Source organism: Lodderomyces elongisporus, chromosome 6 (assembly GCF_030384665.1).
Source record: "Lodderomyces elongisporus chromosome 6, complete sequence".
In the NCBI taxonomy this organism is placed as follows: domain Eukaryota; kingdom Fungi; phylum Ascomycota; class Pichiomycetes; order Serinales; family Debaryomycetaceae; genus Lodderomyces; species Lodderomyces elongisporus.
The window spans coordinates 602,687-620,881 of NC_083678.1; the positions used below are offsets into that span (position 1 = coordinate 602,687).

The following is an 18,195-nucleotide window of genomic DNA, read 5'->3' on the forward strand; positions in this document are numbered from 1 at the left end:
TGAATGCGAAATTTCATATGCTGTCAAAGTTCTTCACTAACAAACAGCAAGGCTGTATACTGTATCCTCTCGAATAGAGATGGGGGCAAAGTGTGTGTTTTCCTTTATTCAACAAGACTAAGAAACCATAAGATCCATTCATCTTGAATCTATTGCTCTGTGACAACATCTCTTTGTTTTTACTCTTTTTTAAAATTTTGATTTAACTTTATAAAGTGTTTGATATTCTTTTTGGCTTTTTCTTTTTTTATTATTATTATAATTTCTTGTTTTCTTGCAAACGACCCCAACAGCTCCTAATAGACATTATATCTTACTCTTATCTTTTCAATTATCTTTTTAAGCCACTCTGGAATAAAAACAACAGCAAGAAAAAAAAAGAGAAGGGAACAAACAATTTATATAACTAACTGACTAATACGAGGTTTGTCTTACATACAGAATTGTAAAAAAACTAAACAATATATTCTGATCTATTTAAATCTAATAGGTGGAAAGAAAAGCACCTTTTGTACTTGCCGTTTCCGCTTCCTTTCTCTTTACCCTTGCCCCATCACCTCTCTCCCTCTCTTGTATTTTTTTATTCTCCTATCCCATGCCTTTGTTGATAATTTCAACTAAATGAAAAAATAAAAAATGAAAAAGAACAAAAAACATCAAATTAATCTGAATGTCACTATCCAGAACCAGTATGCAAACTTCCATTGCTCTGGCTCTTTTTTCTTCTATACTTTTCTGCTTCCAGCTTTACAAACCACACGGTGATACTTCCAATCACAATTGTTGTGCAAAGCAAAAAGATATTGACAGGATACGGATTCATGTTGAACACATTATGCGTCATACCATCCAAAACACCTTGGCCACTATTCATTGCCCCACAAATACACATGAGAAGCCCATAAACAGTTCCAAAAGTTTCAAATCCAAACACTTTGGCACAAACATCGGAAATCACAGTATAAAAAAAGGGTCTATATCCAACAAACAAAGTGACCCCAACAACTGCCAATGCATAGTTTGAAAAAAGACCCAAAACGCCAATAACCAAGGATATAACAAACAAAATAAACACTACCAACTCAGTTGTACTGTGATCCAACAAAAGCCCAATAAATGGAGTGGCAATAATTCCCGCCAAGGGTAATGCCAAGTCAAAATACCGATTCAATGACTCCGCCTTATCATAACTTTGAAAAATATACTCATATTGACTTCCAATTGTAGTAACAAAATAATTAAGTCTCAACATCTGCACAGTACTAAACATGCAAATAAGTATAAACCAATATGTCCTGATTTGATATTGTGCAGAATAACCATGCAAGATACCAAATACACCACCAGTATGCTCTTCAAGGTACTCTTCACCTTCATTGACATAGGGCTGTTTCAATGCATCACCAATAGAATCTCTTCGTTGTAGAAACACCTTTGGCTGTGCACCAACTTGTTGATCGTAGTAGGCTTCAGTAAATGCATTTCCATTAGACAGTAACAACGGTGACGACTCTGTAGCATTGGTTTGGATCGAATCTTCTCTTGGTTGAGAGTAATGGCCTCGAGCTACTACTTCTTCTTCTTCTTCCTCTTCAACTCCACCATTGCCGTCATTATCATTATTATCATCATCATCATGGCAAAACTTCACCGAAGGATCAGTAAAGTACGATTCACTTGGCATGAGTGTCAATTGGGCAACAGTGATAAATACAGGAACCAACAAGTAAACGCTGAAAAACTTTTGCAAACTAAAATCTCCACTAAAATAATCAAACCCCCATCGATAAAACAAAAACACTGCACTAGAAGCATCAAATGCCCCCGTCAATAAGGCCAATATAGTGCCACTCTTGGCAGGGAACGCATTGGATAACTGGAAGCTTGAAATAAAAGCAAATGGGCCACCCAAGGCCAAGAAACAATAACCAAACAAATATGGGTCTACCCAACTGCCCAAAGTTGCAATTAAAGAATCTGCATAGATAAATGTCAAACATGCACAGTACAAAAAAAATGCACCAACAAGTCCACCAACTTTAGGGCCATATACATCCAACACACGGCCAACTGGGAGTGCTGAAACGTTGGTGAGCACAGCAGCAACTGTGAATAGCATATTAAGTTTCAAGTCCTGCTTGGTACACTTTGCTAACCCGACTTGGGCAGACCCAACGAGGTCTGACGAAGCATTTTCAACATCACAAAGGGATTCGTAGATTCCTGATTGAATAAGCACGGGTTTCAACGCAGCAAAGCCAAAGATTGGTCCACCTGAAAGAAGGACCCACGTGATTGCACAAATACATTGAATCAATCTCTTGCTTGTCGATGCATCTTTGGCCAACATAATGGGATAATGTGAGTGTTCTTGTAAAAATTGGAAAAGACAAAAGAAGAAGAAAAAAATATAAATTAGAAACTAAAAGCAGGAAGGTGGTGGACAATGGTGAATGCAACAAAATCTATGGGAGGAAGAATGAAATCTGTTTCTTTTTCATTCTCTTTCTTATTTCTCTTCTTTATCTTTTTTCAATTTTTTTTTTGATTTTTGTTCTCAAGATAAATCAAAGTGGTGAGGGAGCCAATGTGTAAAATCTGAAAAGAAGAGAAGGACAGTTGAAAATAGATAAAGTCTTTAGTATTTTTTTTTCTGTCTTCTTCTTAGTCTTTTTCTCCTTGTGATCTAGTTTCTTTCTTCTATTGGTGTAGTGGAGCTGACGAAATTCGAGATATCACTTCTTTTTATATATTTATCAACCCTCTGTTCATCAGACATCATCTTGTCCATATTCTTTGTTGCTGATAAGCAAATTATTACACAAAGATGCAAAACCGTTGAGAAATCTCTACAAATCTCTACAAATTTTCTGGGCCAACAATCTGTGAAATTCTCTCTACTCCATAAATTCAAACTTAAATTTTGTTGTATTTTAATGCAATGAAATCAATATATATATATATGTATATATGTATGTATAAATTTCTATACGACAATTTATACCACTTTCTTATCAACGTCTTGGTTATAATCAAACGTGTCATCAACGGTAATGTTTTTGTTACTGCTCGATGTGAGCGACTCGGTTTCACGCTCTTGCTCATCAACGTATATAACCTGTGTAGGCTTTTCAAGCGCAGTAAATGGTTTCCCTGTAATTTTTGAATACAAGTAGAGCCCAAGAATTCTCACGCCTGCTACAGCCATGGTAATCACCAAACCCCCGAATGGCGCAATGACAAATGCACCAAACGCGCCCCAATCTTCGGGACTGTAAATACCATTCCAAATCAATAACAATTTGCCACCTTCTCTTGCTGAATGGTAGTATACTGTGCCAAAGATGAAAACACCAAGTAAGGCACCCAAACCACCGCACATGACATCAATACCACGCAAATACCAAAAGTATGTGTTGCTCAAACCTAAAAACACCGCTGGGATGATTGCTGCACTAACCAAGTCGGCAATCAAATAGATTTGCAAGATATCGTCGGCAACCTTCACCGCCAAAACGACGATTGGAACACAAATAAGAACCACCAAGCCTCTTGTCCAATTAGTGTGCAATTTGTTTCTAAACACATCATTGGAAATAGTTGAAACCATGGCTGACTGCAACGAGTCAAAAGTACATGTCGATAACATGATACAAAAGATCAACACAAATGCAACCAACCATCTTGGCATCTTTGCCAAAAGGATGAAAAAGGCATTATACCCATTTTCGTCTCCAACTGTTATATCACCTGACCAAACAGCCAAAAACCCCGGTGTTCCCACCAAGGTACAAATCACAAACGTGACAAATGCAGCAATTGAGCACCCAATCCAAAGATCCTTGTCCGTCTTACTGGCAAATGTCCTCAACCAGAAACCGGACATAAAGCAATCGTTTGTGACAATAGCAACAAACAATATGTAAACCAATTGCCAACCTAGTTTGTTAGCCTTGAGTAGACCCGAGGGTCCAACTTTGCTGGGGTCAATCTCGATATATGTACCCATACCACAAGCACAAATAATGATTAGTATCAAAACACATGCACCTTGGAAATTATCAGTTATAAAACTAACTCTGAATCCACCAAAGAAGGTATATATTGTTGTTACAACACATTCCACAATCACTGCACCCAAGGCATTGAGTCCCGTAAGTGTTTCGATAGCTCCTCTGATTGCAGAGAGTTCACCCACCATGAACAAAAACATTGTAAGGCATGTGAAGAAGGACAAGTATAATGCAGTAACTACACCGAACCTGTGTCTCACCCATTCTGTCAATATAAATCCATCGGGACACCTTTTACGGATAATTGGGCCAAACACAGCAAACCCAAGAATAGGGATCGATCCACACAATGTATAGACCAATAAACCGTGCAATCCGGATATATTGGCTATTTGCGTGTAAGTGGTTAATATACCTACACCCATTGCTAAATAATAAGACAAGGAAAGTATCTGTTAGTACAACTGTTTCCCAAAAAACAAAAAAATAAAAATAAAAATAAAAACATTTCGTTTTTAATCATGATCATCTTTGTTTTTTTTATGAATTAATAAGTACACATACCTGAGGCAATGAAATTGAGTGCTAATGGGATTCCTCGTTGTGTTCCATTTGATGATAAGAACAGTGTCTTTGAAGAATACTTCCATGCAAGGAACAACCCAGTTGCAAGCATGAACGCGTAGGATAAGTAGATGATGGCATTATTGCCTTGTGAGGATAACTGAGCCATTCTTTACTTTTGCAAATATTTGCTTCTTTCTTTCAACAACAGAAAAGTGAACAAACTGATCTTGGATTTTATGTCTATCAAAAGATGATAAAAAAGGTAAAGCTGATAAAGGGTGAATATGGGAGAATGTGAATATCTGAATATCAATGGTACTCGGCCAACCAAAATAAAAAAAATGGAGAAAGAATTAAAAATCACAAGTTGAAGATTGGAAAAAAGGGAAAAAGAAAGTAGATTGGAGCTGCAAATGGGGAGTATTTATTCTTAAAAGAAAAAGAAAAACTAAATGGGAAATGATCAAGGTGAAAAAGAAAACGAAAAAGAAAAGAGATGAAAAAAAATTAGAGAAAGAAATTGTTTGCATAGGGCTGATGATATCCATCGTTTGCTTCTTTATTAATTTTATAATATAATGCATTTATGAGACACTAGAGGTAAATTAGTATTCTTTGATTTTAGCGAAACGTAAAAGAATAATAAGAGTAATAATAAATTAAATTAAATTAAATTAAATTAAAATTGAGCAAAAAAAAAAACTGCGGAGGAAATATGAATATGCGCTTAGGGATCTATTTGCCAGTTTACACTACTCATATATTTTTTTGAAAAACAATTCTCACGTGAGCATAGTCAAAAAGAAAAAGTATTGGTGCCGCATAATCAGTAGATTGAGACAAAACAAAAAAAAAAAAACTAAACTAAACTAAACAACTATATATCCACACAAAAATATATCTCAATAAACTAGTTTATGATTAAGCCACCAACACTTTTACTTGAATAAACCTCTAAAATGATCTAAACTATCCTTTAGCTTCTTTCCTCTTTCCTCTTTCCTCTTCCTCCTTTCTATTATTCCTTTTCCGTGAACAAAACTATTTTTTTTTTACAATACTGTTTTATGACTATCAAACTCTTCAGTCTTAATTCTCTTGCCTCCTTTGACTCCGAATTCGGGTATTTTGCCATCGCTTGGTGGAAAAATATTCAAAAGCGGTAATTTATCGCCTAGCCATACTGCCCTTTCAAAATGGTCCTTATAATCATCGCCAGTTTGTGGGTGTATCAATACCGATAAGTTGCCATGGTGCAATTGGAACCAGCTAAACACTTTGATAAACACTTCGGGTCTCAATACGTCTGCTTCCCAGAATTGTGTTGGATGAGGGCCTATAATGAAATCATTGGGTAATTTTTTTACAAGGATTGAGCCATCCTTTGTGTCATTGGGAAAATCGTCCAAGAGTTTTTGTCGCAAATTGTCTGATTCTTTTAATGATGACTTGTTGTGGGCAAAATAGTAGACGTGAAAATCATAGTATTTAACAGGAGAAGTGTATGTAAGTTGATATTTCGAGGTTGTAGCCAGTGCTGGGTTTTCCTTGTCTAGATGAGTAACGTACTCCATTGCAAGCGTATATGTATGTGAGAGGGATTTAAAAGAATAAGCTATGTTGGTGAAATCACATTACAATCAGTTGATATATATATATATATATATATATATATTTATTCGTCTGTGTGGATGTGAGGATGTACATGTAAGTTTGCTGAAAGTAGCCTATAAAATGTTGTTGTTGTTGTTTTTTTTGGTTTGTAGTCTACTTGAAGATAACCAGGGTGTAAAGAGCGCCACAGTATAGATTCGATTACGTTTTCCATTTTCCTACATGCATATGTGTATATTTACTCACGTTATTGATTTCCAAAATGTGTAATACATTGTTAACTCAAGCAAAACATTCGATAAAATAAGACAAAATAAGATGAAGCATTATCAAGATAAACATTAACTCTCTATTTTACAATTTAATAATTAGAGACAAAAAGCAAAACAGATGTTTCTAAACCTTTTTTTTTTACGGTGAAATTGGATCTTGCTACTGAATTGAATTTTTTCTAATGAAGAAAAATTTGCACAGTTTTGCCACAAAAGAAATTAAGAAAAAGGGGGAGGTGGGCAAAGAATGGAATCAGAATTACATTGTAGCAAGATGTAGTTGATGCAGAACTAGGTATAAGTAATTGCAGTAAAAGTCCAATCGAAAATATTTGAAGCAAAAAAGGCCGCATGCTTTGAAAGTTGGTTGATTGTATAAAGATGACGATGTGTCACTCTATCATGATGTAAGATTGCCCAGATTGATTTGGAATATTTTTTTTTCCTGATTTGTTTTGAAATGATGGCTTAGTGTTGACAGCTTCATGGGGAAAATCAATAAGAGAAATTGCAGAAATAAGCTGCAAAAAAGGATGCAAAAAAGGATGCAAAAAAAGAGTGCTATTTTTCTAGGGTGGTGGCGGTGAGAAGAAGAAGAAGAAGAAGAAGAAGATGATGATGATGATGAAATTGTTGAATTTTTTATTTCTTTTTCAAGTCACTTTTGCAATGCCGAGGGTAAGAATAATACAATAGAACAAAATGGGAAAATAATGTTAAATTCAATTGAAAGTTTTTGGCAAAGGAAGATCAATCTTTACTTTCAAGTGCAACAACTTTTCTTTTCTTTTCTTAGAACATCAGAATCCTCTTCATTTTCTTCAACCCCCATGGTTGTACGGCATCAAAAATTCAGAAAAAAAAATAAAAACACATGAAAGTTTTTTGTTTTTTGAACATTTTGCCAGTCGGAGGTATAATCGGATTTAAAAAAATTAGTTTTGATTATTTGAAATCATTAGAACTACACCACAAAAGTACTCTGTGGTGTTTTATTGGCCAGTACATTGAAAACTTGTACCCAGAAGCAATGCACTCTATCTTATAATCTGACCTGAAAAGTAAAAGTAAAAGAAAAAAGCAATACAAGAGTACGTCTCCGACTCCTTTCTTTAATGTTCTTCTTCTTAAAATCTTTGTTGACACATACCGATAGTTTAAATTTCAAAAACCAAAAAGAAATAAAGAGTATATACATGTGTTAAAAAAAGAAAGGCATGGGATGTAGTGAAAGTTTGGTGCTGATTGATCATGAAGCTAGTGATTTCATGGTTGCTCTGCCCATACAAGATGTTTTATTGTGAAATAGCAAAGTGTCGATGAATGATAGATATTGGTGGTGCAAATCATATCCGGTAATAGGTAATTATTTGTAATGAATTGTTTGGTTTGGTGTTGCAGGAAAATTTCCCAAAAACAAGGAAAGACAAATAAAAAAAAACATGTCTTTTTGTGCGCGTCATGTCTTATATAAAAAGGAGAAGCAAAGGAGAGAATGGAATGGTACGACCAATGCCACTCCCCCTGCCCTTCCATTTGATTCCATTTGATTTCCGTTTCTCTTTGGTTTTTTTTTTCTATTCTTTCATTTGTGTATATGTGTGTTTTCCTCTCCCAATGTTTGTAATACAAGTATATGTCTCTAGAAAGGGAATGCTAGGTTTCAATAAGCTGCATTTTGAAGACCAATATACTTGTGTTTTGGTTTTGAACCGTGGGTCTAGTTGGTCCATTTTGTATACTCTTTGTTTATTTTCTTTTTTTGTTTTTTTTTTTTGCTTGCTTGAAGGACTGTGTTACTTTTGATGTCAGTTTCCAAGTCAATTAGTAAGAAATGACAAGGGCAGTCTGTCTATTTGTCTCTTTGTCTGTGTGTCTGTAGGTTTGACAACTTGCATCGTTTCGTATTCTTTGCTTACATTGCCTCGTGTAATTTTTTGCAGGTTTTTTCATTTTTTTTTTTCTTGTTTATTTTTTTTTTCTTTATTTTTTTTTCTTTATTTTTTTTTACGATGGGGTGGAGGAGACAAAAGAAATAACAACTACAACAACAAAAGATTCTCAAAGAGAAGAAACCAGACAATAGTGCACTAAGCCATGAAGATATACGGGAAGAACAGGTTTTTACAAAGCGAATGTGCACAATCTTTTTTTTTTGCATATCGACAATTGTCCAACAGATCTTTTTGGTGAAGTGATTATTGCATTTCTAGTTGTATTTCAACAAAGCTACAGGGTCCATAGCAAGAGCGCTAGAGAGCGGAAATAGAGTCACGGATAAAGCCAGTGAACATGGCCAACTCTCTTCGCCCATCATAAAAAGAAAACAATAAACAATAGACAAAGAACAAAATGAATATTCATCCAACAAGAGAGTAGTGATCAGCTACCAATGGCTAAAACACCTCTTTTTTCCATTCTTCTTCTTCTTCTTTATTATTATTGTTATTAAGTCAGAACTTGTATAAAGCTTTTAGAAAATTCTGTAATAATAAAATATTGGATCAAACTGAAAAAAAAAAAAAAGAAAATTCAAACTTAAATACTTTTATATTCCTGCAGTATACTACTCGACAATCAGTATTGATTGTAGCTTAGCCAATAGCACTTGTGCACAAATGATGTTTTCCATTGCGGACATTTTCAAAACAAAAAACTAAAAAGAAAAAGAAAAAATAAAAACCAAACCAAACCAAATTGAACCAAATTGAACCAAACGAAACGGCAATTTTTGTCAAAATAAAATAATAGAGTATAAGAAGGTTAATTAATATACTTTGGTAGTAATAGTAATAGTAATGATGGTGGATGTATTGGTGATGGGTGTTGGTGAAGAACATCAACAACACCCAATTGATGATGCACAGAGGCGTCAGTAAATGTAAGATGCTGTGCGTATTTGTAAAGTTACACAAAAAGAATTGCTGTTGTTTTTTGTTGTTTTTTGTTTGTTGTTTACTTTTGTGTCACATTTGTACAAATCACAAAATTACGCGTAACTTTTGTTTATTTTTTTTTTCACACCACCAACAAACCTAAAGTAACAACAACAACAAATACTACTACAACTACAACCACCATCACAATCACCAAAAAATTAGCCAATGCTATTGCTCCTTCATGACTAACCTTCTTGTTAAGAGACTGTGCTTGAGCGTAGGCTACACAAATTACTACACTCTTCCTTTAAAAAAAAAAAAAGATCACCACCTAAAACCCTTTTTGCACTGCAAAAACAATTGGACAATACGATAATAAGACGTAAAATACTCTTTATGAGTTTTTCTAAATTTTTGATTTTGACGTGTGTTGCGCTAGTTGTATTAGTGCAGTGCCGTTGGTTGCTGTGATCTCAAGTAAGACAACTATGAATACCAATTCCGCCCTCATCCACTTGGTTAATGCCTTCTATTGTCCCTATTGTTATTGGAACATTTCCACACATTTTGTGCTTCCACTTCTTCAACCACTATTACCACCACTACTGCTGCTACTGCTACAACTACTAACAATACCCCACTTACGACTTGGGTTTCTTTCCTCTGAATATTAAGCGAGGCCTCGCCTGAGCTTATTGCAAAATAGAATACTCACCACCGTCAAATAAAAAATAGTAAATAAAAAATAAAAAATAAATATTAAATAACCTACGAAATTAAAAAAAAAAATAGAAGATGAAGAAGATCAAAATATAATATAAAACCACAATAATATCCTCTCCATTTAGAAGTAAAGGAAAAAGAAAAAAATTTTATTTTTATTTTCTCTTGTTTTCTTTTTTTTTTTATCAACAACAACAACAACAACGTTCAATCACCTAGTCACTCCTTTCTTTACAACTATCTTGTTCAACTTACTTTCCAACTGTTTGTCATTCGTTTCACAACAGCTTCTCAAGTTTTTCCAATAATCCTTTCATTCCTTTTGTTTTTTTTTTTAAAAAAAAAGAACACACACTCTTTTTCTAACTTGAAGTTCACTCGTTAATCCAAATCAATGTTGTTTTCCAAATCTGTCTTTGCTTTAATAGCAGCCACTATCTCCTCAGCCGCTGCCAAACAAGTGGCATTGTACTGGGGCCAAAACGGTGCCCTTGGTCAAGAAAGATTGAGCTACTACTGTCAAGAACAAGATGTCGATATCATCCTCTTGTCATTTTTGAACGACTTCCCAGACCCAACCAACGTCAACTTTGCCAACCAATGTGGCGCTACCTTTGACTCTGGTTTATTGCACTGCTCACAAATTGGTGAAGATATCAAAGGATGTCAGGCAGCTGGTAAGAAAGTCATCTTGTCCCTCGGTGGTGCCGCTGGTAACTATGGCTTCACCGATGGCCAAGAGGCCACCGACTATGCTGAAACCCTTTGGAACAAATTCGGTCCAACTGGCTCAGACGACGAAAGACCATTTGACGATGCAGTTGTTGATGGTTTCGACTTTGATATCGAACTTGGAACCGATGTTGGATACCCACAATTGGCAACCGCATTGAGATCCAAATTCGCATCAGACAGCTCGAAATCATACTACTTGTCAGCAGCTCCACAATGCCCATACCCTGACGCTCTCTTGGACGACTTGTTCAATCAAGTCTCCCTTGACTATGCATTCATTCAATTCTACAACAACCCATGTTCAATCGATGGCCAATTCAATTTCGAAAACTGGTCACAACATGCTGAATCATTCCCAAACCCAAACATTGAATTGTTTGTTGGTGTCCCAGCAACTGACAACATTGCAGGATACGCTACCCCATCCCAATTAGCCTCAGCCATTGACGATATCAAATGTGACCCTCGTTTTGGAGGTGTCTCTCTTTGGGACGCATCAGGTGCTTGGAAAAACACCAATAGTGATGGCCAAAACTTTGTTGAACAAGTTAAACAAGTCTTGGACGAACACACTTGTTCTGCATCATCCTCTTCTTCTTCTTCTTCTTCAGAAACATCCACTGTTGAATCAACTAGTGAATCTTCTGTTCCTGCCGAGCCAACCGATGAGACCGAGTCTGCCGTCCCAACCAGTGATGCGTCATCTTCTTCTTCATCATCATCTTCTTCTTCATCTTCATCAAGTGTTGTGTCATCAACCGGTTACTACAACTCTACCATCCCACAATCTTCATCCACTATTGAAAGCACCGCTATCGACACTACTTCCTCCTCCTCATCATCATCATCCGTTGCTGCTATTACTACTACTACTGATGCTGCTTCTGCTTCTGTTGACCCTACCGGTTCCACCTCTGCTTCATCAGAAGGCGACCACCACAAAGATGTCTCTGCTTCTACTCAAGGTGGATTGAGCACTGTTACCGATATCAGCAAAACCATTGTTACCATCACCTCATGTGAAAACCACGTATGTACCAAGGTCCCAGTCGAGACTGGTGTTGTTGTTGTTACCGACATTGACACCGTCTACACTACATACTGTCCATTAACTGCTTCTGAAGTTGTTATTCCTGTAAAGACAAAGACCGTTGCTGAATCATCTGCCACAACCGAAGCTTCAGCTGTTGCTCCAACCAAAGGTGCTGAATCATCTGTTCCAGCTGTCACTATCCCATCATCTTCTATTGCTGGTCCAGCTTCAACCAAGACCCCAGTTGTCGTTGAATCTACTTCAGTTTGGGCTTCAGTAGTTGCTCCATCAAGCGGTGCTCCAGCAGCTAGTGAAGCTTCAACTGAATATTACACTGTTGTCATTACATCTACAGTGAATGCAGAAAGCACAGCTCCTGCTGCAACCTCTCCTGTTTCTGCTGCTCCAGCTGCTCCAAGCATTGTTCAATACACTAATGGTACTACCAATGGAACCGCTCCAATTAACACACCAGTGCCAAGTGCTTACGAAGGTGCTGCTAACTCCAATGGTGTTACATTGTGGTTAACTGTTCCACTCATGTTTGTTGCTGCCTTGATGTAAGAAAACTTGGAGCCACAAACATTGATATCATGTTGATATAAACATCGTTATTGTTGCTGTTTTTTAGTTTAGTTTTGAAAAACTGTAGTATTATATAATTGTATACCCACCCATTTCCCCCCCTGCCCTTTGGAACACACGTTTTCAAATGTGGGGCAATAAAAGAAAAAGTTTTTGAGCTAAGTTTACATTTAATTAAACGAAATATTACACCACTTTTGACCTGTTACTGATTGCCAAAGTTGCAAAAGCATAGCACTTTACATATATATATATATATATATATTATATATATATTATATATCTGTTTATGTTTATATACGTTTATACAAAACGATATCGCCTCGTCTCCGCTCATCCCAATGAAACAAACTGTTGAAAAACCGATGCGTTTCCACATATTTGTGACCCATCTCCTTTTCAATAACTTCTTGTAAAGGTTCGAATATGGCAATATACTCTGGCAATCCAAGCGCTCTGTCCACTTTACCATTTTCCACTAGTATATGTTGCCTCAAAAACTTTGCGGGATCATCATAAAACTGGTCGCTCTCATCCCTATACATTTTCACTTCTTCTAAACTCGGTCTTTCCAAATGTAGTGGCGGTTCACAAGTCAAGAACCATGCATTCAAGTCAGGATTATGCATTTTGCTCTGCCACGGGGTAGAGTGGCACGGCATAATGAGGCCAAACTGAGGATACGCGGCATCATTATTGATATTGTTGTTAATATAATTCCCACTTTGCAATAAATTTTGAGCAATGTAGTTTGTCAAGTCAATAACTCCTCTTTCATTTATATTGGAGAAAAAAATAGCAATCGCCATATTCAAAAAGATTCCCGGTATGATAAAATACTTTATTTGAAGAGAATGGTAACCTTTACTTGCATAATACATCATCAACGGCTGTAAAGGCATGATAAATCGAAACTCTTTATGTTGTATTGTTGAAAATCCAATGAGATATATGAGACTGGTGATGAGCATGATATTCAGCTTTATGCTCTTGTAAATTCCCAAAACAAGTAATGGGAGGTATAGCATCATCATCAAAGGAACTGCTTGGAATATATAGAAATGCCACGGTGCAACACCATAGAATATAGATAAATTCCTAATGACGTTGAAATTGAGGAAATTGTAGATTGGAAATGTTAACTCGCCATAGAATATATAGTCCAAATACGTGTTTGCTGCAAATAACAAAACAATTTCTAATAGGGAAAATGCAATCCACTTATATGAGATTTGTTTATGCATATTGACCAAAAGCCAAATTCCAAGCGGTAGCCAAATGAGGGCATTTGTTGGGCGAATGATACAGCTTACTATGCCACACGCCAAACTTGTGTACCAATTTCGATTATGTATTTTTCCATCAACTTGATTCCAAGGCCAGTAATAGAGTGCAACTATTGTCAATGTGGTTTCCAAGTTATTTGAAAACGATCTTGTTGACACATACCAATTGAATGGGTTGAGTAATGAAAGCCATATCGTTACCCAAGCCAAATCGTGGGGCTCGCTCGACTCCTTCACCTTTGTCGATTTACTTTCCTTTGGCGGCATTCCTTCCTTTTGCTCGACTTTCAGTACCATTCTTCTTTCGACATTGCATTCTTCATATCTTTTGACAAAGTAATAGAGATAAAATTCTCCAATAGAGGCAATTACAGCGCCAATAATTTTTGGCATGTATTCAATCAATTGTCGGTTCTCACCAACAAAGCTGTAACCCAAAGCATAAAGCCACGGGTGGATCGATGATCTCAATCGTTCCTTCCATTCCCATGTAATGTATCCGTATCCATAAACAAAATTATGCGCGGGCTCCAAGCATTGGTAGTATTCGTCAGCTTGGAAATACGTTTGCAATGTGAAAGCGTTGATTAGTCGGATGAAGAAAATGAGGATGAACAACTTTATTGGTGAGACCAAATCAACTGACTTTTGCTTTAAAGCATTGATTTTAGTTGAAGAGTCATTCATCTGCTCAAAGTCATTGTTGTTAAAAGATCAATCGTGTTATTTACAATTTTCGATGCCTAATTATCAAAACCTTAAGTAGAAGTTATTTTTAAAAAAAAAAAATAAACAATTAAAAAACCCAAAAAAATGAAAAAGGATAGAAAAGGAAAGTGCCACACAGCACGCGTCTCTGGTAGCTCTGGTCTTGTATACTATAATTAAACAGTCTAATTAAAGAATGCAAGGATTTTCCTCGAAGTAATAAGACTCTGGGAATTGTTTTCTTCTTTTGCACCTTCGTATAGCTCATTAGGATTTGGTTCTTTAAGTTCTAAATGCTAGACTAGGCTTTCAAGGGGGAAAAAAAAACAAAAAAAAAGTGTATAATTCGAATAGCACATATCATTTGTTCTCATTGCAATCTCACAAGTTATTTGATTGAATTTGTTGCAAAAACAATAGAAAAATAAAATAAAAAAATTTACAAAATGATTCTTAACTATTTGAGTCTTGGAACACAGTATAAACTTTGTTGAAGGATGAAGTAAAGAGAATAATAGATAAATGGCCAAACCAAACTTTTCTTCCTATTTGATGGTATTACATATAAGCAAGTCCTTCTTTTTTCTGTTTTGACTATAATTGTTTTACTCGAGATGTTCAAGTCTATGTAGCTGCTGATTATATACCTAGTATTCTACATTCAATATGTGCTTTTTTAATCCGCTTTCATTATATAAATACAGTTGGTAGCACTAAATATGGAAGAGAATTAAACTCACTTGCAGATTTGTAAGTATAAGCAAAAAAGTATAAAGTCGTGTACAATTGTATAAAAAGAAATTGGGTAGTGCAGGAATGTCAATTAATTCCCTTTTCTTTTTCTTTTTTCTTTTTTCTCTTTTCTTTCTTTTGTGTACTTTCCTCGTACTCTATACAAAGCTTACTTAGCCCCCCCCCCATCCTCCCCTCCTTCACTCACTCTAAATGCCCATGATCACACACATACAAATTTTAAATACATATAATAAATATAATAAATATAATAAAAAAAAATTATAAAAGAAAAACCGCAAGGCAACGACAGAGAACCTGAAATGCGACGGGAAAGAGAAATCTAAAAAAAGTCATTAATATAATTTCGATTCATATCAACTAAAACATAAAGAAAACAACCAACCTTTTTTTTTACACTTACACATCAATCAAACATCTGTTTTACTGCTATTTATCTCATAACAGCAGAAAGAAGTAGATACATCACGGAAGGTAAAATTAACAGAGAAGAGAGTAACCATTATATGTCAACTATCCAAAACTTAAACGCATTTGACCCATTCGCCGACACTGGTGATTCAGAAGCTCAGCCAACAAACTACATCCATATTCGTATCCAACAACGTAACGGTAGAAAAACTTTAACCACTGTGCAAGGTGTCCCTGAAGAATATGATTTAAAGAAAATTTTAAAAGTTTTGAAGAAGGATTTTGCCTGCAATGGTAACATTGTTAAGGACAGCGAGATGGGTGATGTCGTCCAATTACAAGGTGATCAAAGAACCAAGGTTTCTGAGTTTTTGACTACTCAGTTGCAAATTCCTAAGAAGAACATCAAGATCCACGGTTTCTAGATGTTTGGAATATAAGAAACAGAGAGAAATTTAAATTGGAAGAGCAAACATTGTTTTTGCCTCTTGTGAAACTTATTTTTTTTATTATTTTCTGTCTTTCTTTGTTTGTTTCTTTGCGACACCTGATTGATTTGATGAAGGAAACGACTGGAGAGGGAAAAGAGTTTGCAATAAGACTCTAGCTCCTTTTACTTTGGAAATTGAATATTAGTTTCTTTTATTTTATATTATTTGTGTGTTTGCGGGTGAGTATCTTTGTTTCCCATTTTTCTCTGCAGTGCTTTTATATGATTTGCTATATAATTGATTGTTGCTAGAAAGTCAATATTGATATCTGTGCATGTGTTGTTGTTGTTGTTGTAGTAATACTAGCTTATGGTAAGAAGAGGATCCACATACGCTAAAATTTTGAGGTTTCAAGTGGACCTTTCTTTCCTTTGAAAACAAACAAAGGTTAGTATAGTTATATATATATATATATGTTTGTCAATATCATATTGTTTACGTTTAAACTTATGCTACTTCTTGCCACTTCTGGCCACCTTTTGTTGCATGGCCATTTTGGTGTTCATTCTTTACTTCTGTTATCCATTTCCTTTGCGTAATAATGATAATAATAATAATAATAATAATTATAAAAAAGGAATAAAAAAATAAAGCTTAAATACTGAAGTGTTCAAGTATAATCAATTGATGCGCATGCATCACTTCTCTATATCATCAAGCGCTACATCTCTATTTACAATACAAGAGTCTACGAAAGTGTACATTCATTACTGTGAAAATCATATCAGACTCTTCTTTCTACCCTCCACTTCCTTAGTATCCTTATTTTAAAAAAAAAAGGAATATAGAAGAAAAGAAGAAAAGAAAAAAGAAAAGAAAAGAAATGGCCGGTGATTTAAATCTCAAAAAGTCTTGGAACCCAGCGTTGGTCAAGAACCAACAAAAGGTATGGGAGTTAGAGCAACAGAAACTTAAGGATTACAAAGACTACAAGTCCAAAAAGGATGAGTACAAGCAAGAGCAAGAGTACTTGAATTTACTCAAGCTTCAATATGGTGAAGATTTCAATGCCGACCAACTTTCTGAGAAAGAAAAACTCAAAGTGTCCAAACTAAGCTGGATGTACGAGGATGTACCATTTGAAAAACCTACGGAGACGACAAATTCAAGTGGATTTATTGAATCTAACCAGGAGTTTGTTGAAGGGAAAGCAGAAGTGGAAAATATGTTAAATGGGAAAATTGCAATGAAACGAAATAAAGGCAACAACGAAGGAAGGAATGAAGCAGGAGGCAGTGAACGAATGAATAAAATTTTGAGCGTGGGAATTACAGGGAACAATAGTGGCAAGAATATGAACAAAATCAATGATGCAAAGAATTTGAGGAGCTATGGAGACGATCCATTAGCTATGATCAAACAACAACAACAACAGCAGCAGCAGCAGCAAAAACAAAAACAAAAGCAACATTACAAGCAAAAAGTCATACTGATGCAAAGGGAACCGCTGCTGTTGGAAAGGAAAGGAATCGATTTGCATCAACGAGATGAGGATAGGTATGGAGACGGATATAGAGACAGATATAGAGACAGCAAGCATAGTTATGGTCGCAATCACCTTTATAATTCGTCTCGCGACCGACATAGAATTGGTGGTAGTGATATTGGCAATGGAGAGGGTGAGGACACTGACCATAGAGCAAGACATTATAATACCACGTGTGAACAAAGAGGATATGGAAACAATAAAGACAACCAAAGTCAAAGTTTCAGACAAGGATTTCATCGCCCCCTGAGTGACCGCGAGAGTAGGTATGATCGTTATCGTCCTAGGCAAGACAGCCTTTCCAACAACAGAAAAAGAGACGAGTCACCCAAAAGGTGAATAATGATGTTTGATTTCAAAGACTACACCATATCAAACTCAAAAAAAAAGAAAAGAAAAGAAAAGAGCTGAGATATTTTCATGAGCTGCTCTGTCTTTTTTTCCCACATATAGTTGCATCTTTATTTGAGAGATTTCGCATTCATCGGAGCTCGTTGAAACTACGTTTAGGCACTCACACAATGAACTAGAATTGTGAGGCATATATGTGAAGAAATCTATATATTTAAATATATATAAGTATATATATATATATATATATATATATGTTGCGAGAGACTTGAAATATCCCATGCGAAA

At 35.6% G+C, this 18,195-nt stretch overlaps 7 protein-coding genes across 7 annotated transcripts; 3 read left to right on the plus strand and 4 right to left on the minus strand. All coding sequences in view use genetic code 12, as the record gives it.

Moving 5' to 3' along the window:
• Positions 1-676: 676 nt before the first annotated feature.
• On the minus strand, positions 677-2,350 carry PVL30_004712 (uncharacterized protein; the record flags this gene model as incomplete). The annotated part of the gene is made up of 1 exon (XM_001524805.2): positions 677-2,350. One exon carries the CDS (start codon positions 2,348-2,350, stop codon positions 677-679), a length of 1,674 nt encoding a protein of 557 aa, XP_001524855.2.
• Positions 2,351-2,998: 648 nt separating this feature from the next.
• PVL30_004713 (uncharacterized protein) lies at positions 2,999-4,438 on the minus strand (the record flags this gene model as incomplete). The annotated part of the gene is made up of 1 exon (XM_001524806.2): positions 2,999-4,438. The coding sequence occupies one exon, from the start codon at positions 4,436-4,438 to the stop codon at positions 2,999-3,001; it is 1,440 nt and encodes a 479-aa protein (XP_001524856.2).
• Positions 4,439-5,632: 1,194 nt separating this feature from the next.
• On the minus strand, positions 5,633-6,154 carry PVL30_004714 (uncharacterized protein; the record flags this gene model as incomplete). Its single annotated transcript, XM_001524807.1, has 1 exon — positions 5,633-6,154. The coding sequence occupies one exon, from the start codon at positions 6,152-6,154 to the stop codon at positions 5,633-5,635; it is 522 nt and encodes a 173-aa protein (XP_001524857.2).
• Positions 6,155-10,462: 4,308 nt separating this feature from the next.
• On the plus strand, positions 10,463-12,400 carry CHT2 (Chitinase 2; the record flags this gene model as incomplete). The annotated part of the gene is made up of 1 exon (XM_001524808.2): positions 10,463-12,400. The coding sequence occupies one exon, from the start codon at positions 10,463-10,465 to the stop codon at positions 12,398-12,400; it is 1,938 nt and encodes a 645-aa protein (XP_001524858.2).
• A 314-nt stretch (positions 12,401-12,714) lies between these two features.
• GPI10 (glycosylphosphatidylinositol anchor biosynthesis) lies at positions 12,715-14,394 on the minus strand (the record flags this gene model as incomplete). The annotated part of the gene is made up of 1 exon (XM_001524809.2): positions 12,715-14,394. The coding sequence occupies one exon, from the start codon at positions 14,392-14,394 to the stop codon at positions 12,715-12,717; it is 1,680 nt and encodes a 559-aa protein (XP_001524859.2).
• Positions 14,395-15,674: 1,280 nt separating this feature from the next.
• On the plus strand, positions 15,675-16,004 carry SUI1 (Eukaryotic translation initiation factor eIF-1; the record flags this gene model as incomplete). The annotated part of the gene is made up of 1 exon (XM_001524810.1): positions 15,675-16,004. The coding sequence occupies one exon, from the start codon at positions 15,675-15,677 to the stop codon at positions 16,002-16,004; it is 330 nt and encodes a 109-aa protein (XP_001524860.1).
• Positions 16,005-16,893: 889 nt separating this feature from the next.
• Positions 16,894-17,895, plus strand: CWC25 (RNA-splicing factor; the record flags this gene model as incomplete). The annotated part of the gene is made up of 1 exon (XM_001524811.2): positions 16,894-17,895. One exon carries the CDS (start codon positions 16,894-16,896, stop codon positions 17,893-17,895), a length of 1,002 nt encoding a protein of 333 aa, XP_001524861.2.
• Between the last annotated feature and the right edge of the window lie 300 nt (positions 17,896-18,195).